Genomic DNA, 19,356 nt, shown 5'->3' with positions numbered 1-19,356 from the left:
GGTGAACTAGAGGTCATGGCCAAAGGGGAGGACCTGGATATAATTGGAATTACAGAAACATGGTGGACAGAGGAGAATCAATGGGATGTGGCGCTGCCGGGGTACAAGCTCTACAGGAGGGACAGGACCCACAAAAAGGGGGGAGGCATAGCAATATATGTAAAGGACTCTATCTACTCGGTCGGGATGGATATGGCAACGAAGGCAGAGGGGCTGGAATCACTATGGATCAAATTGCCGGGAAACAAGGGTGCAGGCATAAAACTGGGGCTGTACTATCGCCCACCTGGTACGCCAGAAGGAGTCGGACACGACTTGGAATCTGAACTGAGACAGGAATGCGGGACTGGAAGTGTAACAGTGATGGGGGACTTCAACTACCCGGGGATAGACTGGAGTACGGGTCACTTCAACTGCACTAGGGAAACAGGATTTGTAGAAGCTGTGAGGGACTGCTTCATGGAGCAACTAGTCAGGGAACCGACGCGAGGGGGTGCTACTCTTGACCTCATCCTAAACGGATTAGGGGGGCCTGCAAGAGAGGTAGAAGTGGGAGGACCACTAGGCAACAGTGACCACAACACGATCAGATTCACATTAGAAAGGGGGACACCCATAGTAAGGAGGACCGCAACAACTGCGCTCAACTTCAGTAAAGGGAACTATGTTGCTATGAGGAAAATGGTGGGGAGGAAGCTCAGAAACATCTTTAGGATGGAGACTGTAGGAAGCGCCTGGACCCTATTCAGGGACACCCTGCAGGAAGCACAAAGAATGTTCGTCCCCAGTTTCAGGAAAGGCTGCAAGAACAAGCAGTCAAAGGACCCGGTTTGGATGTCAACAGAAGTAAAGAGGGCAATAAATGACAAAAAAGTATCCTTCCGGAGATGGAAAAAGGATCCAACGGAGGAAAATCACCAGATGCACAGGAAATGCCAAAAGGAATGCCACCGAGAGGTTAGAAAAGCAAAAGGGAAATACGAAGAGGGGCTGGCCAGGGAGGCGAAAAACTTCAAGGCATTCTTCAGTTACGTTAAGGGGAAGCGACCAGCGAGAGAGGAGGTGGGGCCGTTGGGGATAGGAAGGGAGCGATTAAGGAGGATAAAGAGGTAGCTGAGAGGTTGAACACGTTCTTCTCATCGGTTTTCACGAGAGAAGACACATCTATATACCGGACTCAGAGGAGCTCATGAGTGGGGAACAGGCTGAAAAATTGGAGCACATAGAGGTAAGTAAGGAGGATGTCCTCAAACAGATAGACAGGTTAAAATGCGACAAATCACCGGGCCCGGACGGGATCCACCCAAGGGTTCTGAAGGAACTAAGACAAGAAATAGCGGGCACAATCCAACATGTTTGCAACCTATCCTTGAAAACTGGAGAGGTACCAGAGGACTGGAAATTGGCAAATGTCACACCCATCTTCAAAAAGGGATCGAGGGGTGACCCCGAGAACTACAGGCCGGTGAGCCTGACTTCAATAATAGGGAAAATGGTGGAAGCTATGATCAAGGATGGCATTTGCGAGCACATCGAGAAAAATGGCCTACTGAGAACAAGCCAGCACGGATTCTGTAAAGGAAGGTCATGCCTAACAAACCTTCTGTACTTCTTTGAGGGAATAAGCAGTCGGGTGGACAATGGGGAACCCATAGACATCATTTACCTCGATTTTCAAAAGGCTTTCGACAAGGTGCCACATGAAAGGCTGCTTAGGAAGCTGTGGAACCACGGGGTGGGAGGGGATGTGCACAGATGGATCAAACATTGGTTGTCGGGTAGACTGCAGAGGGTCGGAGTAAAGGGCCAATATTCTGACTGGCGGGGAGTCATGAGCGGTGTGCCACAGGGATCAGTGCTGGGGCCGTTACTCTTCAACATATTCATCAATGACCTAGAAAAGGAGGCAAAGTGTGAGGTTATAAAATTTGCAGACGATACCAAACTGTGCGGCAGAGTTAGGTCCAGGGAGGAGTGTGAGGACCTGCAAAGGGACCTGGACAAGCTGGAAGACTGGGCAAACAAATGGCAAATGCGCTTTAACGTGGAAAAATGTAAGGTCATGCATATAGGGAAAAAGAATCCGTTGTTCAACTACAAATTGGGGGGGGCATTGTTGGGAGACAGCAGACTCGAGAGAGACTTGGGTGTGCTGGTGGATGCATCACTGAAGCCATCTGCACAGTGCGCAGCAGCCTCGAAAAAAGCCAACAGGATGCTGGGCATCATAAAGAGAGGCATAACAACCAGGACGCGGGAAGTCATCATGCCATTGTATCGAGCGATGGTGCGTCCACATCTGGAATACTGCGTTCAATATTGGTCGCCGTACCTCAAGAAGGACATGGCGGTACTTGAGAGAGTCCAAAGGAAAGCAACCAAACTGGTAAGAGGGCTGGAACAGTGCCCATACGCCGAGAGGTTGGATAGGCTGGGGCTCTTCTCTCTGGAAAAAAGGAGGCTCAGGGGAGATATGATAGAGACCTTCAAGATCATGAGGGGCATGGAGAGGGTGGATAGGGACAGATTCTTCAGACTGAAGGGGACAACAGGTACGAGGGGGCATTCGGAGAAACTGAAGGGAGATAGGTTCAAAACAAATGCAAGGAAGTTTTTTTTCACCCAAAGGGTCGTGGACACTTGGAATGCGCTACCGGAGGAAGTGATCAGGCAGAGTACGATACAAAGATTCAAACAGGGATTGGACGGATTCCTGAGGGATAAAGGGATCGTGGGATACTGAGAGAGGTGCTGGGATGTAACACAAGTATAGAAAGCTAACCAGGTAATAAGTATAGAAACCCAATCAGGTCGTGCATGTGCAAGACTGGAGGGTTGGACTTCGATGGGAAGCTAGGACTTAAATGGGAAACCAGGGTGGCAAGGGGACCCCCTCTGGGGATTCAGACAGGTCTTGACCTGTTTGGGCCGCCGCGGGAGCGGACTGCTGGGCAGGATGGACCTGTGGTCTGACCCGGCGGAGGCACTGCTTATGTTCTTATTATGTGACGTCAGAGAGGCTTCCGACGCAGATGCGGCTCGTGAGAGGAGCCGCGCGTATGCTTTGAACTTAAAAATAACTTTGGAAAGGGACTGTAAGGGAGCTGGCCAGACCATGGGTCGCAGAACAGTACCTGGGGGGCCGCAAGTTTGAGACTGCTGTGTTAGACGGAGTGAGGACGGGAGGGGGGAGTTGCCTCCGTGGTCACCACCTCCATGCGTCCTTGCTTAAGGTGCCCCCGCATGCGCAGAAAAAAACCCACCGCTGACTCCTTCTACTGCGCATGCGCAGCCACGGATCACAGACGCAGGGATCGCGGCGTGTGAAGTGTGCATGCGCGCTTAAAGCACAGTTACTTAACAGGTGTTATCCAGGGACAGCAGGCAGATATTCCCACACATGGGTGACGTCACCGACGGAGCCCCGCAGCGGACAGCCTCGAAAGCAAACTTGCTTGAAGATCTCGAGCTTTCGAGTGCTGCATCGCGCATGCGCGCGTGCCTTCCCGCCCGAACTAGGGGGCGCATCTCCTGTGAGGATCCTCAGTTCAGATACCAAGCTAAGAAGCCAACCAGGGGAGGTGGGAGGGTTGTGGGAATATCTGCCTGCTGTCCCTGGATAACACCTGTTACGGTAAGTAACTGTGCTTTATCCCAGGACAAGCAGGCAGCATATTCCCACACATGGGTGACCTCCAAGCTAAGTAAAAAAAAAGGGGGGAGGGAAGTTGGCAATTTACAAAAAAAGATTTTGCAAAACAGATTGGCCAAAATGGCCATCCCTCCTGGATAAAGTATCCAGACAGTAATGAGAGGTGAAAGTATGAACCGAGGACCAAGTGGCAGCCTTGCAAATTTCCTCAATAGGAGTTGATCTGAGGAAAGCAACAGAAGCCGCCATAGCTCTGACTTTGTGGCCCGTCACTTGACTCTGTAGAGGAAGACCAGCCTGAGCATAGCAGAAAGAAATGCAAGCAGCCATCCAATTGGAGATGGTACGCTTCGAGACTGGATGACCTAATCTATTTGGGTCAAAAGAAATGAAAAGTTGAGGAGAAGTTCTGTGAGGTTGAGTACGTTGAAGATAAAATGCCAACGCACGTTTACAGTCCAAAGTATGCAGTGACGCCTCACCAGGGTGAGAATGCGGCTTGGGAAAAAATACCGGTAGCACAATAGATTGATTGATATGAAAATCAGACACTACTTTAGGTAAGAATTTGGGATGTGTACGGAGAACCACCTTATCATGGTGAAAAACTGTGAAAGGCGGGTCCGAGATCAAAGCTTGCAACTCACTAACTCGACGAGCTGAAGTGAGGGCAATCAAGAAAACAGTTTTCCAAGTAAGAAATTTAAAATGAGCCAAGTCAATAGGTTCAAAAGGAGGTTTCATCAGTTGAGCCAGAACCGCATTAAGATCCCATACAACAGGAGGCGGTTTGACAGGTGGATGGAGATTAAAAAGACCGTTCATAAAACGAGAAACCAGAGGGTGTGCCGAGAGCGGTTTCCCATCCAAAGGCTGATGAAAAGCAGCAATTGCACTAAGATGAACTCTAATAGATGTAGATTGAAGACCTGACTGAGATAAATGAAGCAAATAATCCAGAACGGAAGCCAAAGGAGAAGATTTTGGCTGAAGACTATGAGTGGAACACCAAGTCGAGAATCTGGTCCATTTTTGACCATAACATTGACGAGTGGACGGTTTTCTGGAGGCCAGAAATACATCCTGAACAGACTGAGAAAATTTAGCAGAATCTGTCAAGTAGAAAGGAACCATGCTGTCAAATGAAGAGACTGCAGGTTTGGATGAAGTAAAGACCCCTGACTCTGAGTGAGCAGAGAAGGAAAAACTGGCAGAAGAAGAGGTTCCTTGATGCTGAGTTGAAGAAGAAGAACCAAGGTTGACGGGGCCACCGAGGCACTATAAGAATCATCGTGGCATGGTCCGACTTCAGCTTGACAAGGGTTTTGAGAATCAGAGGGAAAGGAGGAAAGGCGTAGAGGAACTGACCCCTCCAATTCAGAAGAAAAGCATCCGCCTCGAGACGGAGAGGCGAGAAAATGCGGGAACAAAACAGAGGTAGTTTGAAGTTGTTGGGTGACGCAAAGAGATCCACCCGAGGAGTCCCCCATCGAGTGAATACTTGATGAAGTGTGGGGGAGTTGAGCGTCCATTCGTGAGGCTGAAGCAGATGACTCAATTTGTCTGCAAGACAATATAAACAGCCCTGAATATAAACAGCGCGAAGAAGGATGTTGTGAGAAATCGCCCAATGCCACAACCTCAGAGCTTCCGGACAAAGGGAGTGGGAACCCGTCCCGCCCTGTTTGTTGACATAATACATCGCTACTTGATTGTCCGTCCGAACAAGGACTACTTGGTCGTGAAGGAGGTGAAGAAAAGCTTTGAGAGCAAGAAATATCACTCTGAGTTCCAACAGATTGATGTGACATCGACGATCTGTGGCAGTCCATAAACCTTGCGTACGGAGACCATCTACGTGGGCTCCCCATGCGTACTCGGACGAATCTGTTGTGAGAACATTCTGATGAGGAAGATGGTGAAACTGCAAACCTCTGGAAAGATTTGAAGAGAGCATCCACCAGCGGAGAGACTTCTTTAATGAAGGTGTCACCGCTATATGACGAGAGGGTGGATCCAGAGCTTGTTGCCACTGGGACGCCAGTGTCCACTGAGGGATGCGAAGGTGGAGTCTTGCAAAGGGAGTCACATGCACCGTAGATGCCATATGTCCCAGAAGGACCATCATTTGTCGAGCCCTGAGAGTCGACAGGGAAGTTTCGTGATGACAAAGGCGCCAGAGAGTGTCCTGACGATTGAGGGGGAGGAAAGCTCTCATGCGAACAGAATCCAACACGGCGCCAATAAATTGGATCGATTGAGTTGGAACCAACTGAGATTTGGGAAAGTTGATATGGAACCCCAGACTTTGAAGAAAAGAGATAGTCTGAAGGGTCGCTTGAGTAACCCCTGGAAGAGAAGGAGCTTTGATAAGCCAATCGTCGAGGTAAGGAAAAACTTGAAGTCCCCGAGCACGAAGGGCCGCTGCTACCACGACTAGACACTTGGTGAAGACCCGGGGAGAGGTTGCCAAGCCAAACGGAAGAACCCTGTATTGAAGGTGAAGGTTCCCCACCTTGAACCGGAGATATTTGCGAAAATTTGGATGGATAGGAATGTGAGTATAAGCCTCTTTGAGGTCCAGTGAGCACATCCAATCTCCCTGATCCATGAGGGAGTACAGAACCGGAAGAGAGAGCATGCAAAATTTCTCTTTGACTAGAAATTTGTTGAGAGCTCGGAGATCCAGAATGGGTCGCAAATCCCCCGTCTTCTTTGGAACTAGGAAGTATCTGGAGTAAAACCCCAGGTTGTGTTCGGAAGGAGGAATCTCCTCCACCGCTCGAAGGCGAAGAAGCGCCTGAGCCTCCTGAAGAAGAAGGGGGAGTTGCGAGGAACTGGAAAGACACTCTCCTGGAGGGTGATCTGGGGGCACCTGAAGTAGGCGCAGAGAGTATCCCTCGCGGATGACCGTAAGGACCCAAAGGTCCGATGTAATGGTTTCCCAGACAGATGAAAAAAGGGAAAGGCGACCTCCGATGGGTAGGGAGGAGTTTGGATGCAAGGAGGTTGGAATGCTCAAAACTGGACCGTCAAAAAGACGGAGCTGTTTTGGTTGGAGCAGGCGCCTGGGACTTTTGAGGACGTTGTTGCTGGGGCCGTCTAGGTGGAGGCCTAGAGAAAGCCGGCGTGGACTTCATCGGGTAGCGACGAACTGGAGGTTTGTAAGCTCTAGTCGCAGAAGGTTTTGGTTTTGGACGAAGAAGGAGCGTTCATGCTCAGAGAGCCTTTTAGTAGCCGCCTCAATAGAGTCATCAAAAAGCTCAGAACCTAGACACGGCAGGTTCGCTAAACGATCCTGTAAATTGGGATCCATGTCCACTATCCTGAGCCATGCAAGATGTCGCATGGCCACTGCAAATGCCGAGACCCTGGAAGAAAGCTCAAAAGCATCATAAGATGCCTGCAACATGAAGAGACGCAATTGAGAGAGAGACTGAATAATGTGTTTATATTCAGAAAGGCGTTCTTTGGGCCAGTCTGGGCAAAAGGATGACAACTGCTTCAAAAAATAATTAAAATATGAAGTAAAGACATAGTTGTAATTCAAAATTCGATTTGTCATCATTGAATTTTGATAAAGTCTGCGCCCAAACTTGTCCATAGTTCGTCCTTCGCGTCCCGGTGGGACTGTTGCAGACACCTTAGAAGGATGAGCTTTCTTCAGGGACGATTCCACCACTAGAGACTGATGAGAAAGTTGAGATTTCTCGAAACCTTTGCAGGGAACAGTGCGATACCGAGACTCCAACTTCGATGGAATCGCTGTCACAGAATAAGGAGTCTCCATATTCCGCAGGAAAGTCTGCTTCAGCACCGGTGTCATGGGCAGACGCAAAGTCTCCTTAGGAGGATGGGAAAGCTCCATATCTGCCAGATATTCAGGCGTGTACTTCGAATCGGAATGCAAGTCTATATTAAGCGGCTGCCCCATGTCGAAAACGAATTTCGCAAATGAAGAAGACTTTGAGGTCGAGGCTTCCTCAGGGGAGGCAGAACGAGTATGAGGCGCCACTGAAAACGATGGAGAAGCCTCGCGTGAATATTGAGAGACGGGCTCTGATTCGAGGTGCAAAGTGATGGAGGATGCTCCACTGCCAGTCAGAGGAGGAGTGGCTGAATGCTTCCGCTTAAGGCTCCGAGTTGGAGAGGTGCGCGGAGTACGAGGTTTAGCTAGAGGAGATTGATCCCGAGACAAACGCCTCGAAGGTGGAGACCTCGACCTCAAATGCCTCGATGAAACCGAAGAGGCAACGGTACTGTGAGAGCGAGGCACAATCTTCGAAGTGAGATCCGAATGCCTCGAGCTCTTCAAGGAAGTGAGCTTCGAAGACCGAGACCGATGCTTCGATCGAGGCAATGATTGTTTAGCAACCCGTTCAGGAGAGGAATCCGACGAGGAAACCTTAGATCGAGACCTGCGACGAGGAGATCGTCGACGAGGTGCAGACTGCTGCTCAGGCTGGACTTGCGAAGACAGAGTCGAGGCCGGGACCAACTGAGCCACTATCGAGGAAATCTGCGTAGTCAAAATTGACTTAAGCATGTCCTCAAACATGGGGACGGAGACCAAGGGATTTGGAGTCACAGGTGGTCTCGTGCGTTCCAAGGAGGGCGACCTCGAATGAGAGTATTCCCTGGACTTGGAAGCACGTTTTGAAGATGGTCGAGAAGACGGAGTCGAACCTGGAGCCCCAGGTTGCGTGGACGCAGACTCCGTCGGCTTCTTAGGATGGTACCTGAAAAGGAAGCAGGAGACTTACCCCCCAATCCAGGCTTCGAGGACACCGCCGAGGCCGAGGTCTGTCGAGGAGGTGAGGTCGAGGTTTTAGCACTCGAGGGTTGCCCCGAAGTCGAGGGTTTAACAGATGCCTCGACCGAGGCCACAGCTTTTTCAGGCTCCATGCGAGGGAAAAGTTCTAAGAACCTGTCGCAGCGGCGCTTGAAGGCACGAGGTTGAAGAGTGAGGCAGCGAAGACAATCTTCGGGGCGATGAGTCGACCCGAAACAGATCATACACCGACTATGGGGATCAGTGATGGAGATAGTCCTGCCGCACTGATAACACCTTTTAAACCCGGTAACAGGCCGGGACATAGATAGGACAAAGTCCGTGTTGAGAACGAGGAAGAGAGGCCTAGGCCTCAATCTCCCAACCTGACGTCAAATAAAACACAAAAGGATTTTTATTTATTTTTTAGAAAAGAACAAAATTAGAACACAGCGACCGAAAACAACAAAAAGAACTCAGCCGCGGTGAAGAGAAGGCACAACGCTACAGGAACCAAGTCGACAAGTCTTCTCAGCTCCGCGGAAAACGTTGAACTGAGGATCCTCACAGGAGATGCGCCCCCTAGTTCGGGCGGGAAGGCACGCGCGCATGTGCGATGCAGCACTCGAAAGCTCGAGATCTTCAAGCAAGTTTGCTTTCGAGGCTGTCCGCTGCGGGGCTCCGTCGGTGACGTCACCCATGTGTGGGAATATGCTGCCTGCTTGTCCTGGGATAAGGTTTTATTATGATAGATGAATGTACTATGCTAGGTGTGTCCATCTTGCCAATTTCTGTGCAGAGGGCACCCATTTCGGGCCCAAAAATGTAAATAAATTATATTGCTTACTTTACTCAAAGTCTCAGTGCCTTTTCTCACAAAACCCAAACTGAAACGACTTCCCCGCCAAAAAAACTACAAATCCCTGCAGCGCCCGGAAAGCAACGACGACGTCGCATCTGCTTCATTTGATTGGCAGCAACTGGAGAAAAAAAAAGATTATTAAAACTATAGGAGAAACACTTCGTTGTTTTGAAATTGTGAAATGGTTGTGTTTTTTAAAAAAAATAAAATCAAGCCGCTTGGTCTTATTAACGTTGTTTCCGGTTGCTGTGGCAATTCCCGGGCGGGTGTCGCTCTGCACGCGCCGCCGATGTTCACGCGCTCTTCCTCTGGCGCGGATCTTAAATGTGGTTTCAGGAAGCCTTTGCAACGGGACTTATGCGGTATTGTGGTCTTAACAAAAGTAAGCTGCGCTTCGGCCTTGAATTGGGTTTTGCATTTTATGCAGCTGTTTGCGGCGTGGGCGGGGGCTTGGAAGCCTCCATATAAATTCGCCAGCTCATGTCTTCTGTCTGCACAGACGGTCAGGAAGTACATGACACCCCCAATATGAACTCCCACCATGAATGGCTGAAGGCACCCCCTCCCCCAGCTTTCTCTCGAGAGGCTTCAGCTTAAAGAAGAATCATGGCGCCCCCCAGTGTCTTGCGCGTGTCTAGATGCTTAAGGCTCCATTCTGGCTTCAGGGAACCTTCTAGAACAGTGGTTCCCAACCCTGTCCTGGAGGACCACCAGGCCAATCGGGTTTTCAGGAGAGCCCTAATGAATATGCATTGAGCAGATTTGCATGCCTCTCACTTCCATTATATGCAAAACTCTCTCATGCATATTCACTAGGGCTAGCCTGAAAACCCGACTGGCCTGGAGGTCCTCCAGGACAGGGTTAGGAACCACTGTTCTAGAAATTTCCTGCCAGTCCATAGGGCCGGCATGTGCATCAGGCCCAAAACAGTGTTCTTCAACTGCCGGTTCGCGTTGCGATTGATGCAGCGTTATCTTCTGGCTGGCTCCCTCTTCCTCACTGACTCAGTGCACAAAGCCACGGGCAGCGGCTCCTACGCACGTCCTGCGCCTGAACTGGAAGCCTTCTCTCTGATGTCATCAGAGGGAAGGCTTCCAGATGGCCCACGACTTAGCTCAGTGTTCTTCAACCAACGGTCTGCAGAATGGCTGCTTTGGTGCCTGGTAGTTGTGCTGGCCCTGCCTTTTGCTTAAGGCTGTAGATCGGCCATTAGTACTGCACCCCAAAATGTGCTGCTCCTATATAATTTGCAGTAAATTAAGTACATGCTGATTTAACTATGCCAGGGGTGCAATCCAGTTGGGTTTTTAGGATTTCCCCAATGAATATGCATGCGATCTATTAGCATGCCATGAAAGCACTGCATGCAAATAGATCTCATGCATATTCATTGGAGAAATTCTGAAAACCCGACTGGATTGTGGCCCTCGAAGAGGGACTTTGACACCCCTGAACTATGAGGAGTAAATGAACTTATGAAACCATATAGCCATGCAAAGAGCAGTTTTATAACGGGGCACCTGCCCACAAAGCTGCTGGCAGGGTGCTTAAGCGCTGTCCTGTAACAACAGCATCTATAAGTGGCATATGCTTGGGTAGGGTTCCCAGTTATACACTTAAGGCAGGGATCTCAAAGTCCCTTCTTGAGGGCCGCAAGCCAGTCGGGTTTCCAGGATTTCCCCAATGAATATGCATTGAAAGCAGTGCATGCACATAGATCTCATGCATATTCATTGGGTAAATCCTGAAAACCTGACTGGATTGCGGCCCTCAAGGAGGGACTTTGAGACACCTGACTTAAGGTGTATGGTACTGTTAGTTATGTGGGTCCCTGACTAGGGACACTCACTGACAGACTAGGGACACTCACTGAAGTTACAAGGAAATACTTTTAAAACCATAAGGAGGAAATATTTTTTCACTCAAAGAAGAGTTAAGCTCTGGAATGTGTTGCCAGAGGTTGTAGTGAACGTGGTTAACGTACCTGGTTAAGGTTTGGACAATTTCCTGGAGATAAAGACCATAGTCTGTTATTGAGACAGACATAGGGGAAGCCATTGCTCGCCCTGGATTGGAAGCATAGAATGTTGCTTCCAATCCAGTTTTTGACAGGTACTTTCCAGCCAGTTGACAGATCATGTGGGTAGTTTACACTTCTGTGAGTATGTTTACCTGAAGGCTGTCTCATGTGGGTGCTGGTTGCACACAGCAGGTTAGTTCTACTTCCTGGAATGCCTTTGTGCCTTGTTTCATGTTTATTTATTTTTAGTATTTATATACCACTTATAACTTAAGTGATGTACATCCAGGTACTCAAGCATTTTTCCCTATCTGTCCTGGCAGGCTCATACTCCATCTAATGTACCAGTTTAAGATGTTTGTGTTCCCACGTACCCTCCTGTCATGGATTTGTACAGGTATGTTACTTGGCTTTGGGACTTAACTGGATATGTTTTCTAGCTTTCAGGCTAAGGGGGTGGAGTATGTGCTCAGAAAAGTGTTGACTTTCTGCAACTCCCGGATTGCGGGTTTGGATTGAACACCTAGTGTATGGAATCCTACAGGGACTAACAGAACATTATCGAAGGTAAAAAAACTAATCTTCTGTTACCCCTTTCATTTCCCCCATTCCATTATTTCCCTTCTCTCTATACCTCACTCCCCAACATCTGCCCTCCCTCCTCTGTTCTATCTAGACTCTCTTCCCCCCCCCCACTTCTACCAATGTCTTATCTCCTCTCTCCCCCTACCCCTTTTCCATCAGCATTTGCCCCCTAGCATCCCCACCACTGTTGCTGCTTTCCTGAAGCAGCAGTGGCAAACTGAAACAAACCAGCTATGGGACCTTCCCGCAGCTACCGGCTTTGCCCCGGAAGAAGAAGTGACGTTGGGAAGGGCGGGCTGGCAGCCATGGATATGTATGGGAAGGTCCTGCAGCCAGTTTGTTTCAGTTTGTCACTGCTGCTCCTGCTTCTTTGGGAAATCAGCAGCACAAGATGGAAGAATGATACCAGAGGGGTGGTGGTCCCAACCCCACCAGCTGCACAGTGGGGCTGAACAGCTGCGCGGCCTCCTGCTGAAAGGTGCGCAGCGCAGCTTAGAAGGAACATTGATTGCAACCAAAGCAAATGGAAAAATTAAAATACTTAAACAACAAAAGTAGAATGAAATAGTTTTTATCTGAATTCTTGAAATCTTGCAGGAGTACCATTCTGTTTTCTCACTAGGTGTTGTATTAATTAGAGAATGACACGGGGAAAAAATCTGTCCCCGTCACCGCCCCGTCACCGGCCCACCATCCTCTGCACCGCCCCGTCACCGCCATTCCCTTCACCGCCCCGTCACCGTCACCGCCATCCCTTTCACCGCCCCGTCACCGCCACTGCCATCCCATTCACCGCCCCGTCACCATCCCCGCTGCATCCATATAAGCCTTAGTACTGTAATATTTAGCTTATTCCTTTCTTATAAATCAAAGTTCCTGCTGCTGAACTAGAGAAAGAGATGTTCATAAATTTTTATCAACACAACTAATATACTATTTTATCCTAAAGCAAAAAATAAATAAATAAATATAATTTTTTTTTCTACCTTTGTTGTCTGGTTTCTGCTTTCCACATCTTCTCATTGAATTCCTTCCATCCACTGTGTGTCTTCTCTCTGCGTCTTCCATTTGCTGTTACTGTGCCTCTCCCTTAACCCCCCCCCAATTGGTCTAGCACCCATCTTCTTCCCTCCGCTCCCGCATAGTCTGGCATCTGTCTTCTTCCCACTCTGTCTTCCACATTTCCCTTGGGGGTCTGTTCCTCTCCACCCTCCTTCAATGTCTGTTCTATTCCTTTCCACCACCACCCTTCCCTCCCTCCTTTACCATCTGTTCCTTTCTACTACCCTTCAGCTCCTCTCGCGTGGCCTATCTACCTTCCTTCCTCTTATTTTCATGGCACGTTACAATGTAATTTGTGCAAGCCACTGGAGCCTGCAAGCTCGGTCCCTGTCCCATCCCCACAAACCATCTCGCTTTTGTGCTCCTATTTTCTCCATTTCTAATATCTCCCCTATGTATCTGTCATTGCCCCCCCTGTGTCCATATACCATCCCCATGGCATGTCCCCTTTATGTCTCTGTCCCTATGCCCCATGCACATAATTTCCCCTCTTTCTGTTACCTTCCTGTGTCCAGATTTCCTCTATCTTCCTCTTCCATACCAGTGTGTCTCTTCTTTTCAACCCCATCTAGCTTTTTTCCCTCTTTCTTCCCCCCCCCTGCTTCTAGCATCTGGCTCACCTGCCAGTCCTTCCCTTTGTTTCCTGCTGTGGGTTTTTCTTTCCGACTTCATCCCCTTGGCCCAGAATCCTTTTCCCTTTCACTCCCTCCTTCCAATTTGAGCCGGGAACACTAGCGATCGCACGGTCCCCGCAGCCACTACCTGCCTGCCCAATCGATCCTAGTGTTTAGCCAGCTCTCTCCCTTCTCCTCACCTTAGTTTATAGGTTTTCTTTTTCGGCGACCTGCACGCTTTCCCAAAGAGCCGCGCACGCGCGGCTGCTCAGTGTTCAATCTTCTGCTCTGCTGCAACTTCCTGTTTCCGGTTGCGTCAGAGCAGAAGATCGAAACTGAGCAGCAGCGGGTGCGCGGCTCTCTGATAGCGTGCGGGTCGCTGAAAAAGAAAATCTACAAACTAAGGTGAGGAGAAGGGAGAGAGCTGGCTAAACACTAGAATCAATTGGGCAGGCGGGTGTGAGCTGCGGGGACCGTGCGATCGCTAGTGTGAGCGGGTGTGAGCGGGTGTGAGGCGGGTGTGAGCTGCATGCCTCACTGCGGGGACAAGACCATTCACCGCCCCGCGGGCGGTGAATGGCCTTGTCCCCGTCACCGCAGCGACTGCTAGTTTTCTTCCCCGTTTTCTGCGGGTGACCCGTGGCTAAAATGCGGTGGCCGCGGGTAAACCGCCACCGTGTCATTCTCTAGTATTAATGTTTTTAGGACCTGGTGTAATACAGCAGAACCTCAATATTCGCGGGGGTTAGGGGCAGAGCCGGCCCGCGAATATTGAAAAATCGCAGAAAATTTTTAGGGCCGTCTCTGACCCACCTTCCTCCTATGTCCCGGACCTTCCCCAGACCTTACCTGGTGATCTAGCGGCGATGCAGGGCAGGATTGATCGTCCTACGCTTCTGCCCCGTGCAGAGTCGTCATCAAAACGGCTGGCGTGAGTTCCCATTGTAGTCTTGAGACTATAACGAGAACTCTCAACCATTTTGATGACGGCTCTCCATGGGGCAGGAGCATAGGACGAGCAATCCCTTTTGCTAAAGGACCTTGGCTATAGCAGTGAGCAAGCAGAGCCCTGCTCTTGAGTACTGGAGGTCAGTGCGTGGAGGGGTGGGTGGTGGGATTTAGAATTTGAGGACTTTTGAATGCTGACATTTAGTCTTAGAAAATTCCAGCACCCAAAATCTTTGCAGTAAATGTTCGGCACCCTAGTAGTGGTGCTGAAATGGCAATGGCCAAAAGCCCTATGTTGCACAGATCCCAGGGGTTGCTAACTTAATTCAGAATTCAGTTTCACTTAGGGTTCTGAGAGATAGTGGACTCCCAGAACAAGTACATTTTGTTCTATATCAGTGGTCTCAAACTTGTGGCCCGCCAGGTACTATTTTGAGGCCCTCGGTATGTTTATCATAATCACACAAGTAAAATAAAACAGTTTCTTGATCATATGTCTCTCTTGAGCTATAAATTACTATACAGTACTCCCCCAAAATTTGCGGGGGTTCCGTTCCAGGACCCCCTGCAAAGTTTGAAAAACCACAAATGCAGTTTTTAGGCAAGGGAGACAGGAGAGGGCAGCTGGAGTGCCGGTGGATGAAGGGATATTTCCCTATTTGACTAAAGTGTTAGGCATAGTGGACCCATGGAGGCTATTACACCCTCTAGAGAGGGATTATACATATGGTGAGAGCCTTGCTATGAGAATTATATTTTGCTTTCTGACAGTATCTTTCATAGAGTCGCAGGAGATATTGGGCCCTTGCGAATCTTTGATCATGCACACATATGGGTGCATGTAGAGTGGGTGAGCCCAAAGATGAATCAACAGAGATAACCTCAGATGGTGATAACAATAAGTAGAAAAGATGTAAGACTTACTGATGGGATAGTGCATAATATGAGTTTTACAAACATGTTAGCCAAGTGTGTGTGTATGTGCCTTGGGGGAATATAATCACTTATGTGGCTAGGCAGAAAAAAAAATTAGCTAAGCAAATCATCATCCTTCAGATAGAATTGGCTTAAGACAAAGCAAGCAATACAAATCACGCCCCTTTCGTAGCTACACAAATAGCATTGAATATTGCACTCTTATGAGTGTACCAAGACAATGTTTGTTACATTTTTAATATGCCAAGTATCAAAGTGGTTTACATTAAAAAAAAAAGACCAAAAAGAGAGAACTACTTACTTTCTTATGGCTAGGCCCAAAATTGAACTGTCTTCCTCCAACTGTAACTTTGGATTCCGGGGTCTCCCTGCAGATCGAGTTCTCTTCCAAGATATTGGGAGTTCTCATTGACTCTTCTCTTACCTTTAAGGATCAAATAAACTTTCTTGTCATGAAGTGCTTTTTTAGCCTTCGAATGTTGAGGAAGGTCAGAAACTTTTTCCACTAACAACACTTCTCTGTTCTGGTCCAGTCTATTATCCTGGCTAGATTACTGTAACGCTATCTATCTCGGCATAACAAAGACCTGGCTTCAAAGACGCCAACTGCTGCAAAATACTGCTGCAAAATTAATTTTGGGAAAAAGTAAATTTGACCATGTCATGTGTCTCCTTTGCTTTTAAACCTTCACTGGCTTCCGGTCTATCTCAGGATTCACTTTAAATGTGCATGTATTACTTTTAAAATTTTATACGGTATCTTCATCCCTCTTGTCCCTTTATTATGGAATGCTTATAGATTCTCCTGTGCAAGAGGCACCCAACAATTCAAACTCTCCCTTCCTTCAGTGAAAGGAATCAAAGGAGTCGAGAATTTCAGTCAATCCTTGGTTTTAAATTTTCTCAACTATGGAACGAACTTCCTCTTATTTTAAGGGGTCCTGGTCCTCTTCAACTTTTCCATAAATCTTTAAAAACTATTTTATTTGCCAAACACTTTGGAAACTAGTCATATTAATATTTCTGATTGTTATTTTTTAAAGTATTTTTTTAGTTACTGTTAACCGAGTCGAGCTCCTTTCTGGCTGAAGATCCGGTATACAAAGCTCAGTTTTAATTTAGTTGAGAAAGGATCAAACTCATTATTAAAAACTCATTATTAAAAACTCAATAATAAAGTTCAAAGTAAAAATAAAAAGGTCTGAGGATCCAAGAAAACTGCAGAAAATAAATGCTTTTAGAGCTACCTTACTTTTTGTTTCCTAGTTATCTGAACAAATGGGGGTTATCCCCTTCAATCAGCAGATGGAGGTAGAGAAAATATGGACTCATGAATATACACTACTTCCCCCTCCCGATTTGTGGTTTTAGGACTCGCTATTTCTTAGAACTGGAATCGCCCCCACCTCCCTCTCGCCTCCCGGACTTTACCTGGTGGTCTAGCGGTCTTTCGGGGCAGAAGCGATCGTCCTATGCTCCTGCCCCATGCAGATCACTCATCCAAAATGGCTGCCGTGACTACGACAGGAACTCATGGCAGCCATTTTGGATGAGTGATCTGCATGGGGCAGGAGTGTAGGAAGATCGCTTCTGCCCCGAAAGACCGCTAGACCACCAGGTAAGGTCCAGGATGCTGGGGGGGGAAGACCAATATTGAGGGAGGCGTGTAATCTGCTGGCACACAATGTGAAACTTCAATATTTTCTTTATCTCCAGCAGCTAGTAGGTTGTTTAGGTGGTGCTCCTGGTCTACCTGCCAGCTCTGCAGGCTGGGGCTGCAGTGCACAGTGTAGCTGAGCCCAGGTTTCTGGTGTTCCTCCTGGGCCTGGTTGAACTTGGAGGAGTGAGTTGAATCAGATGAAAATAGGGTCTCAAGTGAGATTGGGATGGGGATTCCTGTAGATCAGCTTGCCTTTTCTCCTCCTCTCCTTCCATATCAGCTGTTTTTTCTGTGTGGCCAAGGGATGTTTCCTGGAGGCAAATGAGAGACTCTGGAGTCACAGCTGATGTCTCCTGCATGTGTCCTTTTCTTTTTTCAGGGATGTATGCTTACTGAGCAGACTGGATAGACTAAATACCTGTTGTCATCTATGTGACTATGAGAAAGAGCAGCTGAAAGTTGTTTCAGAAAAGGTTACTGATGGGGGAAACAAGTGGGGAGAGTGAGATGAAAGGATGACTTGAGTAGTGATTTAGAGAAGGCAAGTAAGTACTGGGAGTATGGAATAGATGGACTAGAACCAGTTGCCAAGAAGAATTCTCATTCTCCGCATCTCTTCCTTCCTTCTCCTTCCAACTTGATGGTTATAAGAACATAAGGATTGCCGCTGCTGGGTCAGACCAGTGGTCCATCGTGCCCAGCAGTCTGCTCACGCGGCGGCCCTCTGGTCAAAAGACCAACACCCTAACTGAGACTAGCCCTACCTGCATATGTTCCGGTTCAGCAGGAACTTGTCTAACTTTGTCTTGACAGACTCCGGAAGAGCGTTCCAGTTTTCTACCACTCTCTGGGTGAAGAAGAACTTCTTTATGTTCACCCAGAGAGTGGTAGAAAACTGGTTCCTAGATTCAAAGAATTATTTATGGTCTACGGTGTCCATGTTTAATTTATATATGTTATCCCTGAGAAAATGTCTGCATTCACATTTTTTCTTTAACTTTAATCCTCTCTTCTCCCTTCCCCACCTTTTTCTCTCCAAAGCAGCTCCCATAACACTTAGCGGTGGCTGAGGTCCTACAATGGCTGCAAGTTTCAGCCATTCACGTACACTATTTCTAAATGAGAATGGCAGCCCTCTGCGTTTCTACCTGCGTCCAAGTACTGCCAAACTCCAGCTCTATCCACTAATACTGCATGGTGGAGGCGTGATGTGTCGAACGCAGGAGCCAGATGCTGTTCTGCTTTGGGAGCCTGAGAAGTCACTTCCTCTAGGAGCAGCCGGGGAAACCCAAACCACCGATTCCACTTACATTTCTACTCATTACATCACAGATTGCGTGAAGCGCAATGAGAAACTAGACCTTTGTGCCTATCAACTTCTAGAACAGACAAAAGTGTCAGGGAATGTGCCTGGCTCTTGTGCTCAAGAACTGCAGCGATCAGGCCGCACGGCTTTCTCCCAGGCAGAGGATGTGGCTATCCTGAGATACCTGCGGGACTATGCTGCTCCCGAGAGTGCATGCTCTGGTAATGCCATATGGAAGAGAATGGAGCAGCTGCAGCTGACTCGCCATTCCTGGCAGGCCATGCGCGATCGCTATCTCAAGCAGCTACGGCACCGCGAGGAGTCGTACCAGCTGCAGGCTTGCACTCTTAATCCCCATTCTTCCCAGTGCCCTCAGCAGTCTAAGAATAAGAAGGAAATTAAGACTGGAGCGTGTCCTCTACAGCCCAAGACGGAAACTCACAGTACCGAGAAGACAGCAACATCGCAGCAAGGTACCACTAGCACCTACTTACCTGCTGTCCAGGAAGAGACACGTGTCACTGAGGAACTTACAGACAAAGCTGCTGGTAAGATGGCACAGAAAGCAGTCATTACATCTCTTACACTAGTTTATGTTTAGACATCAGTGTTTAGAAACTGGTAAACCTCTCTTGTTATAGAGTGGAGGCCTCATACACAAGCAAGAATTTTCAAAAGCTATGGTGCACCATTTGAATCTGCCTTTCATCATTGACAATTTTAAAGCCCTCACCCTCTATAGTCTAAGAACATAAGAACAGCTGTACTGGCTTAGACCAATGGTCCGTCTAGCCCAGTTTCCTGTTTCCAACAGTGTCCAATCTAGGTCACAGTACCTAGCAGAAACCCCAAAAATAGCAACAGTCCATGGCTACTGATTCATGGCAAGCTGAGACTTACCCCGTTTCTGTCTCAATAGCAGACTATGGACTTTTCCTC

The 19,356-nt window shown here is 48.3% G+C and overlaps 1 protein-coding gene across 5 annotated transcripts in view; it reads left to right on the top strand.

Annotated features, from left to right (window-relative positions):
• The first annotated feature begins 9,445 nt into the window (after window positions 1-9,445).
• The window catches only part of TERF2IP (TERF2 interacting protein), a 40,005-nt gene continuing 30,094 nt past the window's right edge, over window positions 9,446-19,356 (top strand). The window contains exons 1-3 of one of the 5 annotated variants that reach the window (XM_033926402.1): window positions 9,446-9,667; window positions 11,630-11,703; window positions 18,156-18,965. In XM_033926402.1, the coding sequence (XP_033782293.1) occupies window positions 18,191-18,965 (775 nt within the window). In that variant the 5' untranslated portion in view covers window positions 9,446-9,667; window positions 11,630-11,703; window positions 18,156-18,190. Of the gene's footprint in view, window positions 9,668-11,629; window positions 11,704-11,823; window positions 11,874-18,152; window positions 18,966-19,356 lie in introns of those variants that run through there. The other 4 variants (XM_033926397.1, XM_033926398.1, XM_033926400.1 and 1 more) reach the window with 4 other exon arrangements.

This window comes from Geotrypetes seraphini, chromosome 17 (genome assembly GCF_902459505.1).
Source record: "Geotrypetes seraphini chromosome 17, aGeoSer1.1, whole genome shotgun sequence".
Lineage (NCBI taxonomy): Eukaryota > Metazoa > Chordata > Amphibia > Gymnophiona > Dermophiidae > Geotrypetes > Geotrypetes seraphini.
This window is presented reverse-complemented; position numbering and strand designations above follow the sequence as displayed.